This window comes from Melospiza georgiana, chromosome 15, assembly GCF_028018845.1.
Source record: "Melospiza georgiana isolate bMelGeo1 chromosome 15, bMelGeo1.pri, whole genome shotgun sequence".
NCBI classification, from domain to species: domain Eukaryota; kingdom Metazoa; phylum Chordata; class Aves; order Passeriformes; family Passerellidae; genus Melospiza; species Melospiza georgiana.
Window position 1 is genome coordinate 6,220,411 of NC_080444.1, and position 25,762 is coordinate 6,246,172.

General features: G+C 47.0%; 1 protein-coding gene across 2 annotated transcripts in view; it reads left to right on the forward strand.

The window, feature by feature from the left end:
- The window catches only part of GLRA1 (glycine receptor alpha 1), a 36,843-nt gene extending 13,000 nt beyond the window's left edge, over positions 1–23,843 (forward strand). The window contains exons 2-9 of one of the 2 annotated variants that reach the window (XM_058034810.1): positions 1,865–1,995; positions 6,042–6,109; positions 14,842–15,065; positions 17,842–17,924; positions 18,550–18,687; positions 19,399–19,613; positions 20,199–20,345; positions 23,514–23,843. In XM_058034810.1, coding sequence (XP_057890793.1) covers positions 1,865–1,995; positions 6,042–6,109; positions 14,842–15,065; positions 17,842–17,924; positions 18,550–18,687; positions 19,399–19,613; positions 20,199–20,345; positions 23,514–23,828 — 1,321 coding nt within the window. In that variant the 3' untranslated portion in view covers positions 23,829–23,843. The remainder of the gene's footprint in view (positions 1–1,864; positions 1,996–6,041; positions 6,110–14,841; positions 15,066–17,841; positions 17,925–18,549; positions 18,688–19,398; positions 19,614–20,198; positions 20,346–23,513) is intronic. The other variant, XM_058034811.1, reaches the window with a different exon arrangement.
- The last annotated feature ends 1,919 nt before the right edge of the window (positions 23,844–25,762 follow it).

Here is a 25,762-nt window from a genome sequence, read left to right on the forward strand (position 1 = left end):
AAGAAAGGGGACATGGTTGTAGCAAGAGCAAGATGCACAGCTGGTCAGAGAGAAGGAAGTGCAGCATCCTGTTCAGAAATGCTCCAGTGGGGGAGTGGATTGGGAGTACACAATGGGGTGAATAAAGTCCTAGTTTTAGGCTCTCACTGGAATTAATCTCCCCTCTTCACTGCAAATTAAAATGGTTTTAACAGTTAAAAATCCAGCAATCAGAGAACTCTGTTGCAACTTGCAAAAGGAGCCAGACTGCAGTTGTGAGTTTGCAGGACTGAAAACCAAGGCTTGGCAAACCATTGCTGCTGACACCAGAAAAGAAACTCAAAGCAATGCAGTTACCAGATTCCTGATTTTGAAATTAGGCACCCAAGCACTGTAGAATCCCATCTGAATTTTTAAACTTCTGAGGAATCAAATTGCTCAAACGCTCTTATCAAGGCTTTGTCAAGATAATGTCACTCTTTGGGGTTTCAGCTCAAACTTGCACTGGAAGAGCCCATCTTTGGGAGCAGCATCACATTAATACCATGCATAGTTTCAGTCCCAAATTCTTCCCAAGAGATCTTGTGTCAGTACTTAGCACTAGAAACTTCCCAAGGTGAGGACTCTGGTGTCACTTGTGAGGACATGTGTAGCCAAATAACTTGTGCCTGTTGTAAACTCCCTTAGACTTCCCAGCTGCTCTGTCAGGGGCTCCTCATCATTCCCACAGCATTTATACTTTAAAAAAATCAGTTTTGCAGAGTGTAAAGCACTCAATTCCTTCTGAGCAGCTTCCTTTGGCTCACTGTACATTTGCATTGCAATGCTGCCTGCAGGCTTTACTCAGCACCAGGCACCTGAACCCACAGGCTCATCCTAACCACGTTGCATAGGTGATTTATGGGGTTTTTTGGATCATCTAGGCAGTTTTACTCAACACTTTCAGCTGGGAAGAGACTGACGTTCAAATAGAAACCATAAAACCAGAGGGAAGGTACTGAATGGTGTCTGCTCCTGTCTAGGAAGTCAAACCTTCCTGCAAAGCTGAGAATGAGCAGCTAATACCAAGGGTTACTTGCTCCTCTGTAGATGGCAACAACAGATTTCCTAAGCCCAAATTATCACCCTGCAGATCTTGCAGACTCCCATGGAGTCAGAAGGCAAATTACCAACCATTGGTTTTTGTCTTCTACAGAAAGAGTGAAATCACAAATTTATCTGCCCCAGAGTCCACACAGGTCCCAGAAAAATTCCTTTCATCTTCAACCCAACATGAGAAAAAAGTCAGGATCATACTCCAGACACTCCAGTTCTGTGCTGAGCTCAGACCCTGCATTGCAGGTACCAGTGGCAGAGGCTGGGCTGATCAGCAGAACCACCCCTGTCCCCTCCAGCCCCACAGGCTCTGCATTAGCTGTGCCACCACATGATGCTCATTTAAACCTCAAACTCCATCTTTCTCTGATCCTACTTGCCTTTTGGAAAATCATACTGCCAGAGTACTGCATATGCTCCCTGCTATTTGCCCTGTAATTAAGCAGTAATTGCTGCCCAAGGCTAATCTCAGAGTGTATTTTACCTGTGGAGCTCAGCGCCAGAGTTCACATTTGTAATTTAGTGGCACACCAAGGAGCTGTACCTAAACTCACAAAAGGATTTTCACTGCTCATCATCTCTCTTCTACTTTGGTGGCAGCTGGGATTCTGTATTTGGAGATGTTTGGGCTGGGCAAACAAATTAGCTGAGACCAGCCTCATTAGGAATTCACATGGGTACCCATCCTGCCTCAGCAGGAATAAGATGCTGACTGCTCTGTTTCTGGACCCCAGGCCCTCCCCAGCATGGGATACACGCTGAAATCTCCTCTTTATCTCTACTTGCACAGCCTGGCAGCCTCCAAGGAAGCTGAAGCAGCAGCTCGATCTGCCCCCAAACCCATGTCTCCTTCTGACTTCTTGGACAAGCTGATGGGGAGAACTTCAGGATACGATGCCAGGATCAGACCAAATTTTAAAGGTATGCAAAAAAAAAAAAACAGCTTTTTCTCATTTTGGGACTGAAAACTGCATCCAATCCTCATTAATATCTTCCTAATGCTGTATGAAATATGAATATTTATGTTCTTACCAAGTATGTATTATAAGGCTATTTGGTACATGGATCCCTGTAGATTTCTGGAAAGACATCAACAAATGTCTGCTCAGAGTGGAAACAACCTTGTAAGAACTTCACATACTGTAAATATAGGACCCCCCAATCCCTGCTTGGATCAGGGAATCTCAGTGCATCAATCTCAATACAGAGATCAAGGATCCTGTCAAACCAAGCAGTGACTGGAGCTGAACTTCTTTAGAGGTAAAGATAAAATGCCCAACTTTGCTTTCCCCTGGAGTCACTGCCCACAGCACCCACCAATGGAAGGCAGTGCTCCCCCCTTGGAGCCACTGCAGCCTCTCCCATCAGCTCCAGAGAAACCCCACAAGATGCCAGGGCAGCCCAAACCCACCCCTGTCCCCACATTAAAGGGGCTTTTCAGCCCAGCCCTGCTCTGTGCTCCCCACCCACATTTCCAGCCTGCCCCAAATTCCATGGCAGCCAAGCAGCACTGATTAATCAAGCCCTGGCAGAGGCAACAGAACATCTTTTCTCCTCAAAACACCTCTTCTAGCAAGTGTGGGGTTTCTGGATGGCTTTTTCTAGCTGGTCTAATGGAAGATGTCCCTGCACATGGTAGAGAGGATGGAGCTGGAGGGGCTTTAAGGGCTCTTCCAATGCAAACCATTCTATGTTTTTTTGTTTTCCTTTCTTTGTAACTGAGCTCCCTTTCCCAGGGGCTCCTTAGCCCCAGATCACACCCAGAGATAAAGCAGGACCTGCTCCTCTCAGCCACTGCCCATCTCCAAAGCTCATTTTATTCACTTCTTTTGTTTCCTGCAACCAGTTCCCTCTCCCCTGGAGGCACTGGCAGGGCTGACAGGATCCCCAGGACCCATTAATCACTGGTGACAGCACCTGGCACCCAGCTTTGAGCAATAAACTCTGTGCTGGGCTTTTAAACCCAAAGAAAGATGGGAACCCTGTGTCCCAGTAACCAACCAGGCAGCAGAGGACACTGCTGTTCTTATCCAAATGACAAGGAGCTAAAATACCACCCTGTAAACCTGCCTACCTCTAAATTATGCACACACACAAATTAAACTTTAATATTTAATGAAATGTATACAGTCACTTCCTGCTGAAGGCAGCTGTATTGTATTTTATTTGAGATAATTTAATTTCAGTTTTATTTCAATGAACTACACCTTCCCCTCAGGGCAGTTTTGCTGGCTTAGCCTCCCACACATAAATCAGGCTCCAATTTATATGGGAGGCATAGGAGGTGTTTTACAGAGCTTGGGGTTGTAGCTCTCAAAGCACATCATTTAAATTAACTGCAGTAACTCATAAGGACATTTTAATTGCTTAGATCTAAATGAAAATAATGCTGAAGATCCATATCAGATTGATTTTTGGAGAGGGGAAGATTAACAAAAAGAAGATTGCAGCTTTTCTGTAAATGCTGTAAAGTCTGGACTTAGCTGTGGATTCACATTCTGAGAACAAATAAGCAGTATTTGGGTTTTCAGGTGGAGGATGAAGTCAGGAGCTCCAGCAGGGACAGAGAGGAGCCTGGCAGGGACCTCTCACCCAGGCTGTGCCCTCATCCCCACTGCTGGAAAACTCCATTCCTCCACAGCTGCATCCCTGCAGAGAGGAGGAATATTTCAGCGGCAGCCAGGGAATTTTCTAGAGCCTCTCACAAGCTAAAAGATCCCCAAAATCACCAAATCCTGCAGGGAGCTCATGGCTCACCTTGGACATCCTGAGAAGAGCTCAGTGCCTCAAGAAGAGCTGGGCTGCCCCAAAAAGCCTTCACATGCACCCACTTCACCCTCAGCTTCATGTCAGCACTGGATCAGGAGCAGGGGGACCAAAATATCCCAGACCTGTCAGAGTCAGGAGCGTGTGCACTCATCCAGGGGATCAGCTCAGTGCTCTCCTTGTACTGTGCCCTTTGGGAGGGGAATCACCTGCTCAAGGACCTTTTATGAGGTTTGTGAATGAGTCCAGAGCAGAAAAACATCACCGCTGAGCTCAACAGAAGGGATGAAACAAGTACTAAAGCCTAATAATTGTGTGCTTTCAGCATATGGATAAACTTCTGGATAAGAGGGGTTGGCGAAAGTAGGGGAAAAAAACATTTAATTGTGTCTGATTGCTCAAGCCATGCCAGTGTTTAACAGCCTGGAGAAAGCTGCACAGACTGAGCAGTGTGAGATGCTGCTGAGCTGGCAGTGCCTGTCTGGGGGCTGGTTGGGCACAGCCTGCTCACATTGCCTGGGACTCACACCAAGAAAACCCCAGCAGAGAGCATCACTGCAGAGAACAGGCACAAACTTTCAGAGGAGGCCAAGGCAGGAGAGGAGAAAACAAAGCTCCAAATGTTCCTCAGCGATCAGGAAAATCTATTAATTTCCACACATTTGCAGTGATTAGAGGCACCAGGCTCTCGTTAAAGCCATTCCTCCCCCCAGTATTTAATGCTGCAGCAACTGCCAGACTGCAGATGTGACCTTAACAGGAACATCACTCCCCCAGCAGGCTGAGCCACCAGGCAGTGCTTGAAATGCAGACACCATCCCTGATTCCATAAAAAATGGGGGAATAATCTGAAAATCCACACTCTCTGCTGGCACAGATCTTATCTGCCCAGAAGCATCTGTCAGAGGGATGATATGGGATTAACTCCAGTGTAAAAGGGGACCTTGGTCCCTGGGGCTGTGCCTCTGCTCTCTGCCTTTCCCCACCACATCCTGGGCAGTGCCCACAGCAGCCTTTGGCTCCACAGCTCCCAGAGCAGAGGCCCCTTTTGCTTCAACCCCCTACAAAAAATAATTTCATTACGTGTGAGATATCATTATGTGTGAATTATCCAAGCCACAGGTTTGCCAGGCTCCAGGTGTGCCCTGGCTCCAAAATATTCCCCAGCATTTTGCTTTGTGTTGAACTGCAGCTCTCGGCATCTCCCTCTGTGTAAGTGCAGCATTTCCACCTCAGATTTCCCAGGCAATGCTATGAAACATTTCCAGCCACTCCTTTGGGCATCAGTACTACACAAACAGACTGACTCCCATGGCCTCAAACCACAATATTTTCATCCCTTAGCCCTCACCCCTTTCTTTTGGTGACCACTTGACTTCTCCAGTACAAGCAGGGTACGCACAGTTTTGGTCTGAAAGCAAATCCAGCCCAGGAGAGGCACGGCCCAGATACCAGGATTAGCTCCTGCCCAAACAGGACAGCCAGAGAATTCCTGCTGGCACAGCCCTGAATGCTCCTACCCAGCTGAGAGACCTGGGTCAGGATCACCACCTGGGGTTTGGGGTTTACGGGCAGTTCTGATTGGGAACACCAACAGCAACACAAGAAACAGGTACTGGAACAGCTGAAAAGGAGATCTCAGGACACTGGAAAGGCCTTTGGGATTTGTAACCTGGGTTTTACCCTGCTGAGCAGCCTGTCCCTCCCTGCTGTTTGAGGGTGCAGAGGGTCACCATCATCATGTGGGGTATTTGCTGCTTTGCCAGCCTGATGCCTACAGCCCACCCTGTTGCACTGGCTTTGAGGGAAGCACATAATCCTAGTTCAGGAACAGTGATTATTTCATAAGTATAGATCTAAATAAAAGTCAATTATCTCTCAGCTCCTTTCTGGGATACTTTGCTATCACATTCAAGGTGAAATTACCACTCATATAGCCAGGTCAAGACACCTGGAAACTGTCCTGGCTGGCTCTGATCTATTCCTGTTCATCTGAGCAGAGATCTGTAAACACTGCCAAAGAGGGGAACAGAGGCAGAGCCTGAGCCCAGCCTGGTGTCAAATGGGCATCAGAACCCACACTGGGTCACCCAGGCCTTCCTCCCCTGCTCACCCATTCCCACAGCAGGTTTTAACTGCAGACTGGAAATCATTTGTTCCACAAGCTCTGAGCTGCTGTTCAATCTGTGTTTGTCATGCAGGCCCTCCAGTGAACGTCAGCTGCAACATTTTCATCAACAGCTTTGGTTCGATTGCAGAAACAACCATGGTAAGTAAAAATCACAGCACACAGCTGCTCAGCTGCTGCCTCTGCCTCACTGCACTCCCAGGAAATGCAGCATCACCCTCCTCCTCCTCCTCAGAGGGACCAGGGAAAAACACCCAGTGCTCCCAAGCTTGCTCAAAGTTTGAGTAAATTAATGGTCAACAAGACTCATTTCATGTAGCTGAAGATCAGAGTCTCCATCTGCATTTTATAAAAACACCCCATGAGCAAAGGACAAGGGTCAGAAAGGAAAACAAATAATCTTTTTCTGAAGATTTGCCTGAGGCTCCAAGCTCAGCCACAGTTACAGATAGTTTGTGTTTAAGTGGGCATAAATCCAAAATTAATCTGGAACCAAAGAGAAGAGAAATCAGCTGAACTCAAATTCAGCTTGCACCAGGATTTCAGATTCCCAAGACTAAAAGAATTATTAAAGGTTACAATGATTGTTTTCTTGGAGACATTTCTGGTAGACAATGATGTTTAGTAGAAAATCAAAACCAATATTTCTGAGTTAAGGCTCACTTCATACAAAATTAGTGAGCATGGCTAAAGGCTGTATCTAATTGGCAAGGCACTAGGAGCAGAGGATCACTAGAACAGGAGATAATTGCTCCATCTGAAAACTATTAGAGATTGGTTGTGACATAACCAGTGAACAGCAAAGGAAAACTCTGGAGGTACTGTGCCTTACTGCTGTGCTAATTAAAGATAATCCAGAAATATGGTGTTTAATTACCCTCTGGTAATTCTTTTTCTAGAAAGATGCTGAATGAAGAATGCCAAGCTCCAGCTTCAGGCATTCTGTGCATTCAGGCAGGAAGTTTTAGGCTTTGCATAGAGATCACACCCCTTGAATTGAACAAATTACTTGGCATGCACAGACTGTCAAAGGAGAGCCACAGCTCAGGTTTTGAGTCTCTTCTGACACTGCATCATTCTGCTGGAAACATTTGGGTTGGGATGGTTCAGTTGTGTTAGTGGAGGAGAAAACAAAAGCTGTTATTCTGTCCAAGCACGAGGAAACAGATTTCCTACCTGACTGCAGAATTTGTCAGGGCTCACAGGTGGGGAGCGTAGTGTGGATTCATTTGTATAGAAAGGAAAAGAGGAAGAGCTGCCACTGAAATGCACATCTGTTCCTAATTTACTCTTTATTGGTTACCTCCTTTGGCCTTACAGGCAATAAGTGCTGTTCCTGCACACCAACCCAGAGTGCAAGGGAGCAGGACAAGCCCACAAAGGATCTGCGCAATGCTCAGAGCACATTCCACTGAAGCGTTTTTCAGTGCATCTGTCCCACACTGAGAGATGCACTGGAGCAGCCAAAGATGCCACATGATCCCTGTGAGCAGGATGCTCCATAAAATTAGCACAGACTGGCACAAGGGAGACGCAGTTCACCTCCAAGACACGCTGCAGGGACTCACTATCATCTCCAGATGCCACTCATTTCATAGGCAATCTTCCATGGAAAAAAAAAAATCCCCATGGGAGCCCGAGAACACCCTGTGGGCACATTGCTTTGTCTGGAAATATCCAAAGCAGCTCTGACAAGGCAGCCCAGATGTCAGGCTGACACAGCAGCACAGCCTGAGCTAATGCTCTCGTGTGGGAGCAGCAGCTCTGCTTGTAAACACCAACACAAGGAACACAGGTACTGGAGCAGCTGAAAAGGAGATGTCAGCAAGCTGGAGAGGTCCTGGGGATTTGGAACCTGGGGTTTGCTCTGCAGAGCTGCCAGTCCCTCCCTGCTGTCTGAGGGTGCAGCAGGACAAACAGGCAGGGTCAGCTCCCCAGCAGCTCCTGGGAATAACAGACTGTCCTGTCTTGAAACCATTTTGAATTCAAACAAGTGGTCAAACATCAGAGGAAGGGGGGGCAGCTTGAAAATGGAGAGGGGCAAATCAGTGTTTTACCAGAAAGAAAGCCACAGCCTATCACTGACCCCTGGGACTGATGATGGCAAAACTCCCCCAGCTGCCTCACTGGCCAAAAGGAGGCAGAAAATTATGTTTTAAACACACATCATTAGGCACTCTAAGCCTGGTCAGGTTCAGGTCTGAGTGCTCCATCACCTTATATTTCATTATTATTACACTATTACCTGCAGGAGAAATCACAAGTTTTATGGGTACCCCACACATACTTAGAGAAGGCTTTAAAATATCTCCATAGTGGGCTGATACTTCCTATAGAATATACCACTGCTCCCTTCTGAGTTCACATTGCCTGAATATCACAAATCAGTGTAGACCATGAGCTCACCATGCAGTGGATTAGAGACATTAGAGAGTGCTCACTTATGGCTTGAGGCCTCATGGAAGGCAGAGGAAGAGGAGAAAACACAGAAAAGTAGAAAAAAAACCAGGTATTTTATGTAGACATCTGGGAATACAAACCCCAGAAGGAAAGAAAATGAGCTGCAGCCAAGAGAAGGCACAAACTGCCCAGAGTGGGCAGAAAGCTGCTGTCTGCCCCACAAAGGCTCAAAACAAACAAGGCAATAAATGGAGATCTGAAAACTGCCGCAGGGTTAGGGGGAATTTAACAAAAATTAAGAGGCAAAGTCATCCACCAAATTGCATTCCTAAGGCACATCTGATTTAGAGCAAGGGAAGTGAAGTAACTCCTTTAAGCATCCTGCAGAGCTGGAGACCCAACATAAAAACCTCTAGAGTGGTGCACATAATTGATGGGACATTTGTGTTGGATTGCAGCTCAGAGCTGGTACCCGGCCCCACTTACCTGGAGCTCTGGGGACAAGAAGGGGTCACACTGGGAACACATCCCTGGCTGTGCTCCAGAGGGAGGGAGAGCTCTAATCCCAACAGCCAGACCCTCCCGTCCCAAAGCATCGCTGCAACTGTGCATCCAACAGGAGGGATCCCCAAGGACAAGTGCAAGGTGCAGCCACTCTCTGCAATTATTATAATTATATAACAACAAACAACTCCTAGACACAAGCTCTTAAATCCCTTTTTGCTGTTCAAAAGCACAAACAACTCCCCAGCCATACCAGACTATGAAACCTATAGCAAATGGAGAAATTCCTCATTCCAAATAAACAGAAGTGAAGCACCTTGGGAACAGGTCTTGGGTTTTAAGTGAATAAACTGCACCATCTTTGGCTTTTCTTTGAGGCATGAGGCAACTGATGGGATTATCTGAGCATTTCATTAACAAATTCCCTGCTATAACAGGAAACTTGGAATTGAGTGATGCCCTTGCTCACTCTTCCAGTGGAAGCTGCAGTTTTGTGGCCTTCCACTGGCTTTTTATACATTTTTATATCATCACCTAGCAATGCTAGCAGCTGGACTCAGGATGAGCTTTTCTAGACTCTCCTTTTAAAAAGGACCCACACATAGCAAAGAGACCAAAAAAGAAAGAAAAAATCACAGAAGAGCCAGCACAGCCTCCCTCAGACACAGTGTAAATATGCAAATTCATTTTTGCTGCTTTCATGCCATAGTTATCTCATCTGAAAAGAGCAAAGCAAATGTGACCTTCCAGCCAGCTGCAGCACAGCCACAACTGAGCTCCCAGCATCTCCTGGGGACAGGAGGAGCTGGAGGCTGCAACTGTCCAAATGCTAAATGCTTGCTCAGAGACATCTGCACACGAGATTCCCAACAAGAAAACAAAGCAAAGCAGACCAAGAAATTCAATCAAGACTCACAAACCCCAGTACAGCAGAGATTCTGATGAAGAACTTGGGTCCCACATTTAATACTGGTCCCACTCACTCCAAAATCAGCAAAATATATGAGTTTCAATGCACAAAGACCATAGCAAAAGTTAGGTTTTGAGAAAAACGTACTGCAGTCAGTCATTCTTAAACCCAACCATCATTCCCACAGAGATGATAAGCACCTAACAAGTCACAAAACACAAAATGAAAAGGTTTTCACAGCTACTCACAGTCTGCTGCCATCTCAGTGTTTAGACCTGCAGTGTTCCAGCTGTCCATGATTGGAGTTTGTCTGTGCACTAATAGAGAAAGGAGGGGGGAAAGAAAAAAAACAAAAAGCCATGAAATAGGACTGTGCAATTCAAATACAAGGACACAAAACTTCCTCAAGCTGAAAAACAAAACTTCAGTGCTAAATACCTACATTTGCAATCCCGGATGTTGGTTAGAGCTCATATCCCAGCAGTTCTGCTGGCTCAGAGAGATATAATCCCCACTTTTTGGAGGAAGACACAGAAAAACCTTCCTTGTGTGGGTTCCAGCATAAAAATGCCCACACTTATTGAGCACCAGGGTACTGCTCCCACCCCTCCCCAGGTGCCTGCCCTTCCCTGGTACAGACTCCTCCTCCCTTGCCCAGGTGTGGCTTCACGCTGGTTTCAAATTGGCTACTTGGCTATTAAACCTTCCTAGGGCTGCTTCTTGGTGTTCTTGCAGTCTGTTGTAGTGCTCCTTGACAAGGCAGGTTGCTCTCAAAGTGTTTGTTCATTCCCATCCTAGAGAATTAACTCAACGCTAACAAAGCCCCTCATGCTCTGGTGGGGTCCTAGAATCCCCTTCTGAAGAAGATCAGTCTCTACCCTGATATTTCTACCAGCAAAATGTAAATTTATCCAAGGGGGAATCTCTCCCCAGAACTGTTCAGTGCGGAGGCTGCTCTGACAGGGCCCCTGAGTCAGGAGGGAAAACCAAAGGAGTGTTCTGAGGGGCTCCATCCCTCCTGCCCAGCTCTGCCTGCAGCCTCCTCTGCTTTCAGCAGAGATGTCAAGGCTCTGGGATCTGGCAAGGGAATGTCTCAAACGATCTTCTGTTTCCTTGTCTCCTTGCGAGGTCACCAAGCAGAATTTCATTCCAGCATTATCAAATTGAACTACTCTGATCACTCCAGTTATTCTCTTCCTGCCTTGTGTCATTTCCCTCTTGGGAGTGAAATGCCTTTGTGCCAAATTGCAAAGCTCCTGAATGCCTTCCCTGCACAGAGCTGCTGCTCCCCTCTCCCCAGCCAGCCAGAGGAGCAGGCTGCACAAGATAATCAATGCCTGGATGTGATGGGCACACAAATGAGCAATGTGAGGGATAAGAAGGATATGGAGAAAGAAATTTTTACTTCTATTTTTTTTTTTTTTGCCAAGTTTGCAGCCCCAGTCAAACATCTTTCTTTGCTTGAAAGTTCACATCAGAAATTGGCCAGTGCTGTCCATCACTTAGGAATAACTGTGAACTTGTTAGAGATGCTAATTAAGATGTCCTATACAGCATGCAGGAGAAATGCTGCATCTCTCCAGGTAGCCAAGGAATGAGTGCTGCTTGGCTCATCACCCCTCAGCCTGACTGCAGTGCTGAGGACAGACAGAGGATGCTCAGCCGGTGCAGAGCACTGTAACCCTTCTGTTAGCCTGTGTCACAGCACAGACACACCCTGACTGCTCTCCATGCCTCCTGCGGGCTCCCCAGGCAGTGCCATGTCCAGTTTGCAGTCACAGAGCTTGGTTTTACAGCGATGTTCAAATGAGGCTCGACACAAGGAACCTAAAAGGCTGCTCAGAGCCTTCAACGCTGCAGTGCAATGACATGAGGGCAAAGACATCTGGGAGAAAACCACGCTCTCAGTGAGCAGCCCAGGACTGTGGAGTAAACTCCCTGAGTAGGAAGATCTGCATAAATGCACACACAGGTAAAATATTCATGCCCTGAAATGGCAAAGCCAGAGAATTACATTCAGTGCATGTTTCGTGTTTCTTCGTCCTTGCCCTTTTTATATCACAACGTAAATGCCTTGTTTTCTGTATTCCAAAACAAAAAATACCCACAGCCAACACTTGTCTCCAGAGGAGGAACACAAAGTAAAACAATCCAGAGTTACTCCCCACACGGCTGCACATCCCTGGGGTGGACATGGTGCAGTTTCTCCCTCCACACGTTCACAAGGTGCCCCTGCACTGTTCCCAGCAGGACCTGAGGACAGGACACTGTCACTCTAGAGGTGAATTAGGAGGGGCCTTCTCACACCCACCCACTGTGAGAGTTAATTTTCATTTGGCCCACAACTGTTTAATTAAAGTGGCTCCTCATGGTTACAAAGACTGTGGATATCATTCTGCCTGTGGTCTGTTGCTGTGGTGGCAGCACAAACCACCCAGCACTTTCTGTCTCACCCTTTCCTATCCTTTCAGCAAGTTTTGGAGCTGAAGCAGTGAATTTGCTCCATCAACAAAGCTTACCCGCAGTAACTCAGGCTGTCGGAGGGAATTTGGCTCCATTCCCTCCCCCCTTCTACCTCTCCATCAGGCTGAGCACACTTCTGGGCAGCTACCACTGAAGTTTCTTCCAAACATGAGTTTAATTTGTGTTGTACATGACAGAAGTCCCAAACTGGAGCTGACCTGCTAGCATCCAGCTTATTTGTAGCTGAATAAGCAAAACAACCTTTTGCTTTCTACCTATTAGGTCAGTGACATTGATTTCCCCTGACTGTAATGGCTGCAGATCTTGATGCACAGAAAAGAGAGAACTGAAAATATACAGGTAGCTCTGGAAGCTGCTGCCTGCTGTGGAAAGTGGGAATTCATGGCTCCTTTCCTTTTCCAGGCTTGTGCTGAGACCCTGGTCCCCAGCTGTCCCCAGCTATTCACATTTCCTCCAGACACATTATCCAGGGTCGACAGAGATGAATAATTAAGTCAGAGGGATGCACTAGGACTGGTGAAGGTGACACTTGGAATATCAGCAGAAGGGAAGAGTGTTGCAACTCTTTTTTGTGTTCAGAGGTCTGCTCCTTTTAGCGTCAAGTCCCTGGTTCATTTGCTGTTGTCACAATCATTAATGTCATTAGCAGCTCCTGTGCTCTGAGGGTGCAGATGGCACCAAGTGGTCTGAAACAGACTCCAGACCATGTGCTTGGCTAGAAGCGCCTTGTCCAAAACACAGAGCACCCCACACAATCCTCTTATGGGAATAAACCACATGGGACTCCATTTTCTTCATGTGGAAAAAGGCTATTCTTTATTGAATAACTCCTTTTTGTACAGTTTTGCAGACAGTGTGGAACTCCAATTGGCCAGGAGCTTTCTTGCCAATTACTTTTATTGGTTAGTAACAAGTTGTTATCCTGTATTGATTGGTCACTCAAACTCAGTGTGTACATGCAGGGAAAGTTGTTCATAAGAGATAGACTTCATTTTTCTATCTAAAGGTGTACAAACAGTTTATACAGGTTGTTTTTACCCAGGAATAGATTATGTTGACAAACTGCTCCCACCAGGATTGCTTTCACATGAGAACTTGCAAAGTGCTGGTTTTGACAAGGCCAGCCACTGATTCCAGGAGAGCAGGCTTGATTTTATGAAACCTTTCTTGATGATTTTTCTACCTTGCTGCAACATCCTCTCCCAACCCTCCAGTGCCCTGGACACCACAAGAGTTGTGTCCTTGTGGACAAGAGGTTGTAGGTTCACGGTCAAGTGAGCTCTTGAGGCAGCAGCATGAGAAAATCTCTGCTATGCAGGCAACTCTCCTATACAGGCACCCTTCAGCTGCAGAGCTCTGTGTTCTCCAGCTGGAAAGAACAGAGCTGGTGGCAGAGGGAGGGGAGCCTCTCACCGGGTGCCTGCAGCAGGTATCAGACACCAGCCAGCACATCAGACACCCTCCATTAACTGTGTCCTAATAAAAGTCTTCAAAGTACATTTATATTAGAAAGGCAGCAAATAAACCCTTAATCATGAGAAGGACTATTCATTTGGGCCTGGGCAGTGGGATTGGTTTATTATATGCTGCTCGTCAGACGCAGTCTGCCTCTATACTTAGAAAATGTCAATTAATTTATGGTTGTGGAGCTTTCGCCCCTCTCCTGATAGCTGGCACATCCTCTACCCATTTCAATGTGTTGGCTCACTTTCTTATGTGAAAGTCAGAAGAAAAGGAGCATGGGAAGCTGTTGGTCAGACAGGGAGAAGAGAAACTGCCCCTAATTTTCCAGTAGTGTCTGAACTCAGCCTCTGCAGCTAACCTTGACCTGGGAACTTAGGGGAGCTGTCAGACTTGTGGTTATGGAGCAAGTATAATTTTGCATAGTGCTGAGGGACTACCTTCAATTAAGGAAGATGGTCACCCTATAAAATCTGTTGCCTTTATGGCATTTTGACATTAGAGGGGGGAAACCCAGAACACTCAGGATTAGGAGAGCAGACTTCATGCAAATCCCTCTCCTGCTCATAAACTCTAACCAGGGGCAGCTGCTCCCATCAGCTCATCTGAGTTATCCTTGCATTAGCAGACACACAGGGAATTTTTCTTTCATGGACAATATCTCTCATTGTGCCTTCTGCTTTCCCAGTGCTGGGTGAACTACAGATAGTCACGATACGGGACAGTTCAGCACTGAAAGGAAGCTGGTCTCAGTTTCTTTCCCCACTTACTCCCCTGGAACATCCTCCTGCTGACAGTGGCCATTCTGCTCTCTGCAACTGCTCCTGTTCTCTGCAGCCCCAGGGTCCAGACAGAGAGGTCCTGGCCCTTCCCACACAGCTGACAATTGCTGTAGCAGAGGGATGCAGGGACAGGCAGCTGCTCATGCTATGCCAAGCTACGAAGCTAAAAATTAATAACAGTTGCTTGAGGAATAATACCAAAACCACTTGGCATAGCTTGGGAGCCATAGGCCTGGACGTGGTCTGGCTCATTTTAGGATGGTTTTAGTGTGTGCTCCCCATCTGCCAGCACCCTGAGGCTGCCCTGAGCCCTGCTGTGTGTCTGTGTGCAGGATTACAGGGTGAACATCTTCCTGCGGCAGCAGTGGAACGACCCCCGGCTGGCCTACAACGAGTACCCCGACGACTCCCTGGACCTGGACCCCTCCATGCTGGACTCCATCTGGAAGCCTGACCTGTTCTTTGCCAACGAGAAAGGGGCCCATTTCCATGAGATCACCACGGACAACAAGCTGCTGAGGATCTCCCGGAACGGCAACGTCCTCTACAGCATCAGGTGAGCCGACTCCACCAAGGTCACCCAAGCCTTTGGGCATGCTGGTGGAAAAGGGAAATTTAGGGGATTTTAAGGTGAGAGATCATTCAATTAGCAGTGATGAAGCAATGTGGTTAAAAGGGACCTCTGCTAAAGCATATTGAGACACAGGATTGGTCTGGGATGGAATTCATCTTTACCTCATTCAGTTCAAGGACTTCTGCTTGGAGTAGATTCCTTAACATCCCTAATGTAAAATTACTTCAGATATCTTCTGTTAGTGCAAGCCTAAAACCAGCTGTGCTGTGTGAAAACCAGTAGAAGCTCATGAACACTCTGTTTTCAAAGCTGCAGCATTTCCTGACCAAAAAAAAAGTGAAAATCATGGAAAATGTTAAGTACAGCCCCATGGCTTTGTCTCAGCCTGGTTGTTCCCAGTTATCCATTTATTGCTAGATCCAAGAATCCATCAGAAAATTGAACTAATTGCACTGAATTTCCCACAGGAAATCAACCTTAGCCCCCACCTTCACTTCCAAATCCATTCATTCGAACTTTATTTTAAATCAATGAAATTAAGATCAAACTTCATGGGCTTAGACTGGGAAAGTTTAACTCTGTATTGAAGACTTTTCCACCTCATGTATAATGTAAATTTGCCCATGGGACACACACCCCATCTCACACTGCAGCTCCCAGTGGCAGCAATGGGAAGGTAAAGCAGTGTGGAGCTGTAAAATGGGAAATAAGCAGCTTAATGCTGCAAAGTAGATGGCCTCCATCAAACACCAAGGTGGTTCCAGCCCAAAGACCCAATCCCTGATGGCCAAAACAACAAGAGAATTGCAGTGTGTGTTGGCTGAATGAGGAAATCTCACAGTTCTTCGTGTTAAAAACCAGGCAGGGAGCAAAACCAACAGCAGCAGCTTAGCAGTGAGCAGGACACAGAGTCCTGTTCCTGCAGGGGCACAGAGGGGCACAGGGTGCCCCAGCCCTGGGGCTGCTCTGCCAACAGAGCAATGGCTCAGCATGGAAAAACCACCATTTTCAAGGCAAAAACCTGAAAATATTTCAGTTCTTGTTTAAAAGAACAACTTTCCTATCTCACTCATCTCTGAATGAAAATATAGGTTTCTTTATAAGCACATTTTCCTGTGAAAATTAAAAAGAAACTGTAAATTAAAATTAAAGAGCACACTGAGTGCTCAAAGAGTTTCCAGAAGGAGAAATAGTCTTTCTTGTGCCATTTTCTAGCAGGTTCTTTGCTACTACTAGCAATAATCAAACTCCAGGCAAGGCATTTACAAGGCAGACTTTGTCACATCTTCTGTCCCAACATGTCTCCAAACTCAAGCTGAGAATTTCTGACAACATAAGATTTTAAATTAAAGTATCTTTCCATCCTGATACGTTTCTTGTAGGTCTGATGATAGAAAAATTCAATTTCTGTCCCCTGGGTAACTCTGATATTTCTACATCAAGGCAAAAAGCTGAAAGCCCTAAACACTTCAGGGAACAGCATTTTCAACATTATCAAACCAAATAACTCAAGTCTAACTATCTGGAGCAAATCATTTAGTATCAGCTTGTTGAACCAACCAAACATTTTAAGCACAGATCATGGTACAGAGCAGCACAGCAATATAACACAGAAAATGCAGCCTGCACCTAGTGGAAAATGGAGACAGAAATAGAGGTCTCAAGGGCTCTGCAGGAATTCAGGAAGGTGCAGGAGTTCATATTGGCTTAGCACAAGGCATTTTCCCTGCAGAAAATCCCACTGAAGTATTTCTTTCCCAACACACACAAACATATGATCTTGATCAAACTTCTTTTTGGTGTTTTTTTTATCACACACAAATGTTCTGTTCAGAGATTTACAAACAGTGCCTATCTCTAGAAATGCCTCTGGGGGTTCCAGAGAGTGGGCTTGGGCTTTCTGCTCACCCAGCCTGTTGTGAACCTGAGGCAGAACAGGAAAAGCAGCAGAGCAGTTTGTGAGGGAGCTCTGCAATGAAACGAGAATGGGAATGGGGTCACAGATCCAAATGTTCAGCATTTCTAATGCTGTCCAGCACCAGAGTGAGAGCACAGGCAGGAAGAGATGGATGATCTGTCATTCCCCCAGCTCAGCCCCCTGTCAGAACTCAGTGCATCCCTCTGGATGTCCAGAGTTGCTGGGACCCTACCAGGGGGCTCAGAGACCCTGGCACACAGCCCAGAACACCTGTGGGTTTGATTGTGACCCATGGAGCAAATTACCTGCTTTGTATGAGGACCTGAAAGCCACAGAAGTTTAAGTAGTGTAATAATAAAATTATCACTAGGTGAAAAAGTAGATTTTGGGGTTTTTAGAATCAGGGTTTTGGGGACAAGATGGAGGGACTTGGGTGTGTCCAGCCTTTCTTCTTCTTCTTCTCTACCTCCATCTTCTGCTGTGATGGTGGCACTTTTGGATTGGTTTAGAGTAGAAGATCACTGTCTGACATAGGTGATAGTTACTGGAAAGTAACTGTAAATATTATACACATAGTTTTTAGTATAGAGACATAACACCACCCCAGGGGCAGGCAGAGTGCCTGGAATTGTCCTGCTGGATGGACCTCGGCAGGGCAGGAGAAAAATTTTTATAGATAAGATACAATAAACAACTCTGAGACCGAGAAATTAAGAACTCCGACTCATTCTTTGAAACAGAGATTTTTTACCTGTCTCAGGGCTGCAATAAACTGCAACCTTCCAAGAGCCCCCAGCAGTGCCACCATTTGCCATGCCCTGTGCTCTCCTCTCTCCCCAGGATCACGCTGACTCTGGCCTGCCCCATGGACCTCAAGAACTTCCCCATGGACGTCCAGACGTGCATCATGCAGCTGGAGAGCTGTGAGTCCTGTGCACGCTTCAGAGAGGAGACAGCCTCTTTTCCCTGCTGCTCTCCCTGCCCTCTCCTTTCCCAGCCCAGCCTTCACTGGAGCCTCGCTGGACAACCTCCTGCTTGGGGTTTTCCATTCATTCAGCCCATGTGATGTTTGCTAGAGAAGCCAAACCTCACAAGATCCCATGTGAGGAGCCCTGGCTTGCTCATGTTTACATTGGCCTTTCACTCTGCAGGAGAGGTGAAAGTGCTTTCAGCTGCAAGTGGGATTTTTTCTCTCTGGATGAACATCTGCCACTTGTACATGTTGCTTATCCCAGAGGAGGGAAAGATGATGAGCTCCTTCCAGAGAAAGCAGTCGAGTTGGAAACAGTAGAAAACAGTTCAGCAAGCCAAATTGAAGAAAAAAATGTTATTTATTGCAGAAAATCCATTGCAGCTCCAGTGGAGGTGGCTGCCCTGGCTCTTCCCACATGAACAAGCAGTTTTGCCTCAACCCAAACCCCATTCATGACAGCACTGTCAGGGAAGGCCAGGATGCCCCCTGCCTCCAAGCTCTCTTCTGCAACACTGCCCCTTTCCAGATCAGTATTTAATGTGATTCATGTGACATTTGTCCCTTCCTCTCAACAGTTGGCTACACAATGAATGATCTCATATTTGAGTGGCAAGAAAAAGGAGCAGTGCAAGTTGCTGATGGGCTGACACTGCCTCAGTTTATCCTCAAAGAAGAAAAGGACTTGAGATACTGCACGAAGCACTACAACACAGGTCAGTGCTGTTAACCCTTAACTGAGGGGCTCAGTGGAGAGGAGTTCAGGATTATGCATTTACCAGTCTCTTGCTCTGTCTGATGGCACTCTGGCCTTGCCCTACACTTACAGAGATAAGAGACATGTGGAAACACATGCAGCAAATGAAAGGCTAATGGACATAAATGTGCAAAATCCTCTTGTCACTGGTAACAACTGCATCAATTCAAGGGTGTTTGGTTTGGATCTTCTCTCCTAAATCCTTCTTTAGTCTTTGACATTTAAGTGACATAGGACATACCACAAAAGGGCTTCCTTTGCTATGTTAATGTTCATAGAATCCTAGAATGGTTTGGCTTGGAAGGGACCTTAAAGACCATATTGCTCCAACACCCTGCCATGGGTAGGGACACTTTTCACTATCCCAGGTTGCTCCAAGCCCTGTCCAACGTGGCCTTGAACACTTCCAGGGAATGGGCAGTGACAACTTCTCTGAGCAACCTGTGCCAGGGCTTTCTCACCCTCACAGGGAAGAATTTCTTCCTAATATCTAATCTAAACCTTCTCTCTTTCAGTTTGAAGCCAATCCCCAGCTGTTCATTTCCTCCCCTAACAAGACCCTGGTTTAGGCAACACAAGGGAAAGGAAAATCCCCAGACACTGGCTGAGAACAGGAGGCTCACTGTGCCTTCCCAATAACCTCCCCCCCTGTATCTCCCATCCTCCTCAGGCAAGTTCACCTGTATAGAAGCTCGTTTCCACCTGGAGAGGCAGATGGGCTATTACCTGATCCAGATGTACATCCCCAGCCTTCTCATTGTCATTCTGTCCTGGATCTCCTTCTGGATCAACATGGATGCTGCTCCTGCTCGTGTGGGGCTGGGGATCACCACCGTGCTCACCATGACCACGCAGAGCTCTGGCTCCCGAGCATCCCTGCCCAAGGTAGGGCGCCCCTTGGGACACCAGGGAAATCGTGCCCCTTCTGGGGACAGCACCTAAGGAAATCCCTACACAGATCCTCCTGCTGCCTTTGCACAATTCCTGTGTAAGGACAAACAGCAAATTCCAGTCACATCATGAAAAAAATTTAAATTCTCAATGGCTTGCAGCAAAACTTCCCCTAAGATTCAGCACTCACCACAACTCCCAGTAACCAGGAGCTCTGTACCTTACAAACCCCTGCAACAACCACACATGGATGTGCACTCTACATTTTAACTTTTTAGTCACTTGACCATCCTACTTTTATACCAGTACTGATTTTACCTTTATGAAGGGTTTCTGGTATGGTGGATTACTGTTTTCATTGCATATAAACAATCACAATCAAGGCCTGAACAAATTAAAAGCTGCGGAATTGTTGCTACTTAAGAGCCCGTGAGGGGTTTCAGTGACCTGATAACACATTGACATTAAATGAGTGTGATTCTGGTATCCAAGAACAGATGTCAGCCATGTAAAACACCAAGTAAAAATGCACTTGGGTAAGGAAGCCACCCCATTTCCATCTCTTTTTCTGACTCACAGGTGTCCTATGTGAAGGCCATAGACATCTGGATGGCTGTGTGCTTGCTGTTTGTGTTCTCTGCCCTTCTGGAATACGCCGCTGTCAACTTCGTGTCCCGGCAGCACAAAGAGCTGCTCAGGTTCAGGAGGAAGAGGAGGCATCATAAGGTAATACATAAAGCATGGAGGACACAGTGAAATCTGTCCCAGCAGAACACCATGGTCAACTGAACCAAGCCTCTAGCCCCCAGGGAGGTCCCCAGTGTCTGGTCAGATGTTAAGGAGGCTCACACACCACAAAGCAGAGCTGCCTCAATGGATTGTGCCTCTTCTAACAGCCTGCTGAGCCCTGGAGTCCAGCAAGCTGGGTTTTGCTAGCCAAAAGGGGTGTTCTCAACAGGACAAGTGTCACACAGCAATGTTCTGGGGTGAGTTCTCCTGCCCAGCAGCTGCAGCCAGGGCTGGGGGAGGCGGGCAGGGCGGTGTGAGGGGTGTCTGTCTGTCTGTCAGAGAGCAGCACCCCCAACACAACAGCCTGCAGCAGCCCAGAGGTAAGTGACACCTCTTTTGTCTCTGCCATCTCCGTGTTCAAAAGCATCTGCTTCTCAGACTGACTGCAAATTCCTCCTGGAAGGAAAGAGCTTTATTCTGAGCCTTAGCCTGCTCCATGCTTACCTGCCGTGGCTGATCCCAACCCCAATCTGAGCATGCACGCAGCTCCCACAGCTCCCCAGCCTGGGCTCCAACAGCAAACACTTCACCTCACATTAGAAAGGAACATAAAGGTGGCTGTGATCACAAGGCCAAAGGCACTTGAGAATTGTCCCTATAAAACTGGTAGAACCAGGAAAGGGGTTAGCAAAATTTCAGCACCAGGCCTGAGAGGCTGCCCTCAGGAGAGCATTAGAATCCAGTACATTTTCTAGGAGAGAAAAACAAAGACAATTTTGCTGATGCAAATCTCAAGCAAGCCCGTAGGTGACCACCAAGATCTGCCTTAAATATTCCTCATAGGTATTTGTCTACTTTCCCGGATCTGTCCCACCCAGAAACCTTCTCCCATTCCATTGTTTCACTGTCCCAGCCATGAAAATTCTTTCCCAGGGTCCAACCTGTCCTGCAGCAGTTCACAGTGTACGCTTGCAGAACTGCTACCATTCCAGGAGAAAGTGGGGTTTGAGGAGCAGGAATCCCTGTATTTTTCTAGATTTGTCTCTCTCTGCTTCAGTCATCCTATCTGCAAAACAGGAGATCATTGTTCATTTGTGCTCAACCCAGTCAGGACCAGGGATGAAAAGTGTTGGACAAATGCAAAGGAAAAGAAATAACAGATGAGACCCTCAGCACCCACTGATTGTGTTTAACCAGAACAGGGCTCTGCCATCCCAAAATCAACAAAGCTTTGGTTCAGAAGATCCAGCTGAACAGAGGCAGAGCTAAAGCCACCCACATGGGTGTCTCCATAGTGCATTTATCTCTTCATCTAGATTCAGGCATCCTGTCTCTGGATCTGTGCTGTTGTATGCAGATCAGTCTGTTGATAAAACAGTAAGAAAGAAAATAAAGCCACTAATACAGAGACTCGTTTATGAGATATTTGGAGAGCTGTTCCATTCAACACAAGGCTGTTAGCACAGTCCCTGCTCAATCTCACAGCTATTTAATTGGAGCAAAGCATCAACAAAAACACTTGCAAAAGCTAAATGAACAAGGTTTGCAGGCTCATCAGAAAACTAAGCTGACTGCTAATATGTAAATGGGCTAATGCAGCTGCCAAAGGCACTAATTGCTCTGTCCTGATGTCCTGACTTGTTCTGGGTAGCTCTGACTGGTTTAGGCATGACACACCAGGCAAAAACGCAGTGAGATGTTGCAGTGGTATGGGCCAGTCTGGTTAACATGACACCATCATCAGACCCACATGGAGTGCATTTGGAAACATTTCCCAGCATGGCTGGTGATCTTTGCCTTTATCCTTTGACATGGCACCTTGGAAAAGGCACTATTGTCTTCTCTAACCCTGGTATGCCACTCACCAAAACAAAGCCATGGTGGCCAAAACAAAGTCACAACCAGTGGGCCCTCAGCAATGAAAATATTTAAAAATTCAGTAAATTAAGGATCAAGAGGTTTAGGTTAAGCCAGACATGGGTGAGTGTTTATTTGTGCAATGTGAAAAGAGCAGAGGCAGTTTTACCCTGCATTACAGACATGATGGGAAGGTCCATAAGCTCTGAGTATCACAGAAAACCAAATATTGATTTTATTTGGGTAACTTTGCTTTGCTCAGATATGGCAGTATCCTCTGTGTCCTGCTCCTCATCCCATGCAGCTGCCCACGGGATGCAGGGGCCATCCAGAAAAGACTCTTCAAAGGACAGGGCAAGGGGCAGCAGGGCACAGTGGGCAGGCAGCTACAAGGGAGGGGGCTGCTAGGTCAGTGTTGGGGGACACAGCATGGATCAGCCTCTGTTAATGATTAATTAGGGCCGTTGCTGTACAATTAGCCTCGGTGACCTGAAGTCAAGAGACTTGAGATTCTAACTCTGCCTCTGCAAATCACTGATTGAATTACTTGGACCAAACTTAGTTTTCCCTGTCATTACATCCCTGTGCTCAATAAAATAGGGCTAAATCATTCTGGGATTCCAGCAAAGCTTTCACCAAAAAAAAATCCAAACAGCAACACCGTTTGCCTTTATTAGAACACAAATTATATTTTTTGTCAATAATTGGCATTACCACAAGCAGCCATGTCTTCCCATTGACCCACAGAAGGGCACTTCAGTTCCTCACCTGAAATTTGGCTCCTGGGCATGGCTGTGGGGTGCCGTGGGCAGGCGAGTGAGGGCTGGTTGCACGCTGCCTGCAGAGCTCTTTCCTGGACAGCTCCTGGCTCCTGCACATCCATGTAACTCTGTAGGAAGCAGCTGCAGCTTTGGCTACGTGAGTTACATGGAGCCCACTCCTTCTGGGCAAGCTGAAACTGCACAGGCCAAGCAAAGAAGGTGCTGATAGGAGGTGGGAGGGGGTAGGGAGAGGCAGAAGCAAAACAGGGGATGCAATTGGAAAAATGAAAGCAGTGCCACAAACCATCCAATAGGTCAAAGACTTCCACGGGGTGGAAGTCAGCGTTGTTCTCCACGGGGTGCCTGGATCCCCTGATTTGCATCTGTGCATCACACAGCTGGCACCCCTCTATAAGGCTGATCTCCCAAGAGCAGGGGTTTGCCCAAGGGTGCCGGGGCTCGGTTGGAACATCTTTCAGCAGAGCAGGACGCTGTCAGCGGAGAGCCTTATAGCGAGGGTGCACTGTCTATATCTCATTTTAAGTAGAGTCCCATGCTCAATCTGTTCCAGGAGGACGAAGCTAGTGAAGGCAGGTTCAACTTCACCGCCTACGGGATGGGGCCGGCTTGCCTGCAAGCCAAGGACGGCATCTCTGTCAAGGGAGCCAACAACAACAACACGGCCAACCCGGTGCCGCCGCCGTCGCGCTCGCCCGAGGAGATGAGGAAGCTCTTCATCCAGAGAGCCAAGAAAATCGACAAGATCTCCCGCATCGGCTTCCCCATGGCCTTCCTCATCTTCAACATCTTCTACTGGATCATCTACAAGATAGTCCGCAGAGAGGACGTGCACAACCAGTGAGGGGAGGGGAGCAGCCGGGAGGGAGCGAGCAATCCTTTATATATGTGCAATAGCAATGCAGCAATGCATGAATTTAAGAATGCGGCAATATCTACTTTAAAAAAAAAAAAAAAAAAAAAAAGGGGAGGGGGGCTGGGAGGGAGTTTTAATCATGTGAACTGAGGGCGTCTGGCACAGGGAGGAGAAAAGAAGCTCTTGATCTGGGGAGCGCAGGGTGGGAGTTAGTTTTACAGCATAGAAAGATGTGGATTGCTCCAGCAATCCAAGCAGTGTAATATAGTAATATATATTCATGCTTAATTATAATGCAAAAAGAAAACAAAACAAAAAAAAAAGACCAACAAACACAAATCCTTTTTTTAGCCTATTAACAGCTTAGATTCTCAAGTCACTGGAATGATTCATGATTCCATGTGCAGAAACTACTGCAATTACGCTTTATCTGACTTTTGCTATAGAAAGGCCATTCCAGTCAAGCACGCGGGGGGAAAAACACCTCAAGAAAATAATTCTGTGCTTCTCTAGGTTTTGCACTTTGAAAACTGGATAGATGGGGAAACTTAAGAAAGAGGCTGTGGATTGCTGTTTATTTTATATATTTACTTTTTTTAGTCACGGGTTTGCCGATCAAACACTTTGTGACTTTTGCATAGAGGAAAGCAAATACATTATCTCTCTCATCCCCACCAGAGAGCATCCAAAGGAAACCCGAGAAGGACATCAGGGCCTTCATCAGAAATCACAGGTACCTTCTGTCCTTTTAAACAGCGTGGCAGGATTCAAGTCCCAGGAGGCAGAAATATTATTCAGAGCACTAGAAACGATGAAGGATTTTTTAAAAAGCTTTGTTTGTTTGTTCTGTTTTGTTTTTCCAAACCCCTTTCTGCCATGTTTGTTTACAATGGGGGGATGGAAGCAATTGTATTTAAAATGTAGAGAAAACAGGCATCTTGATGCCTTGTTTTGACAGGACCGGGCGTGTGGCAATACTGTCAGTGAGGGGGGTGGGGGGCAGGTGTGTATAGAGAGAGCAGCTTTTATTTTCTGACATTTCATAGCAGTTATATTAATAGCGAAGCTGGGCCAACGGACCCATAATTCTATTTTTGTATCAATTTTGGTGCTGCATTTTACCTTGAACACGGATGGGAAGATGGAGCAGGCTGCTTTGCCCCTCTCTGCTGCCTGGCAGAGAGAGGGGGGAGGCTGGCACAGCTTGGTGGGGATGGGGACAGGGGGGAGGGAGGTGGGAAGGGGTGAGCAAAGGGGTTTCTCTTTGCCCAAGAGGTAGCACAGGTTGGCATCGGTGTTTGGGGTGGGGAGAAATGTGCCAAGCACCTCTAGGGTGTTACTTGAAAGCCTGGCTTGGGGCCTGTGGGCAAGCCAAGGGCTTGATGTCCCACTTGTCCCTCTGGGCCCCTGGGTGTGAGCTGGCTGCAGCACCCAGGGTGACTCCGTTGTGTTCGTTTGCACTTTAGGGAGAGAGGTGAAAGAGAGCACCAAGGAAGAGACAATCAGTCTGCACTGAAGCACTTGGGGTCAGCTCTGGGTTAGGCACCAAAAGAAGGCAGAGAGAAAAGTGGCACCCATGGGGTGCATCCACTGTCCTCCCTCTCTTGCTCAGGATGGGAGCAGGGCTGAGCTGGGCTGGGGATCTGCTGTGGGAGCACACAGCTCCCTCCTGCACAGGCTGGAATAGCTCACAGCAAAGTGCCCTGGGGCACTGCCAGGTCCAGCCTGGCCCAGTCAGCAGCACCCAAGCCTGGGATGAGAGTTGAAGTCATGCTTAGCCATGGGTGTCCCAACCAGCCCAGAAAGAAGCAGGTGAGAGAAGAAGGGAACCTGGGATCTGTCCTGCACAGGGATGATGCCAGGAGGAGAAACACCAGAGAGAACAGCAGGGCTTGCTGGGGCTGAGTAGAGGGACATCCATC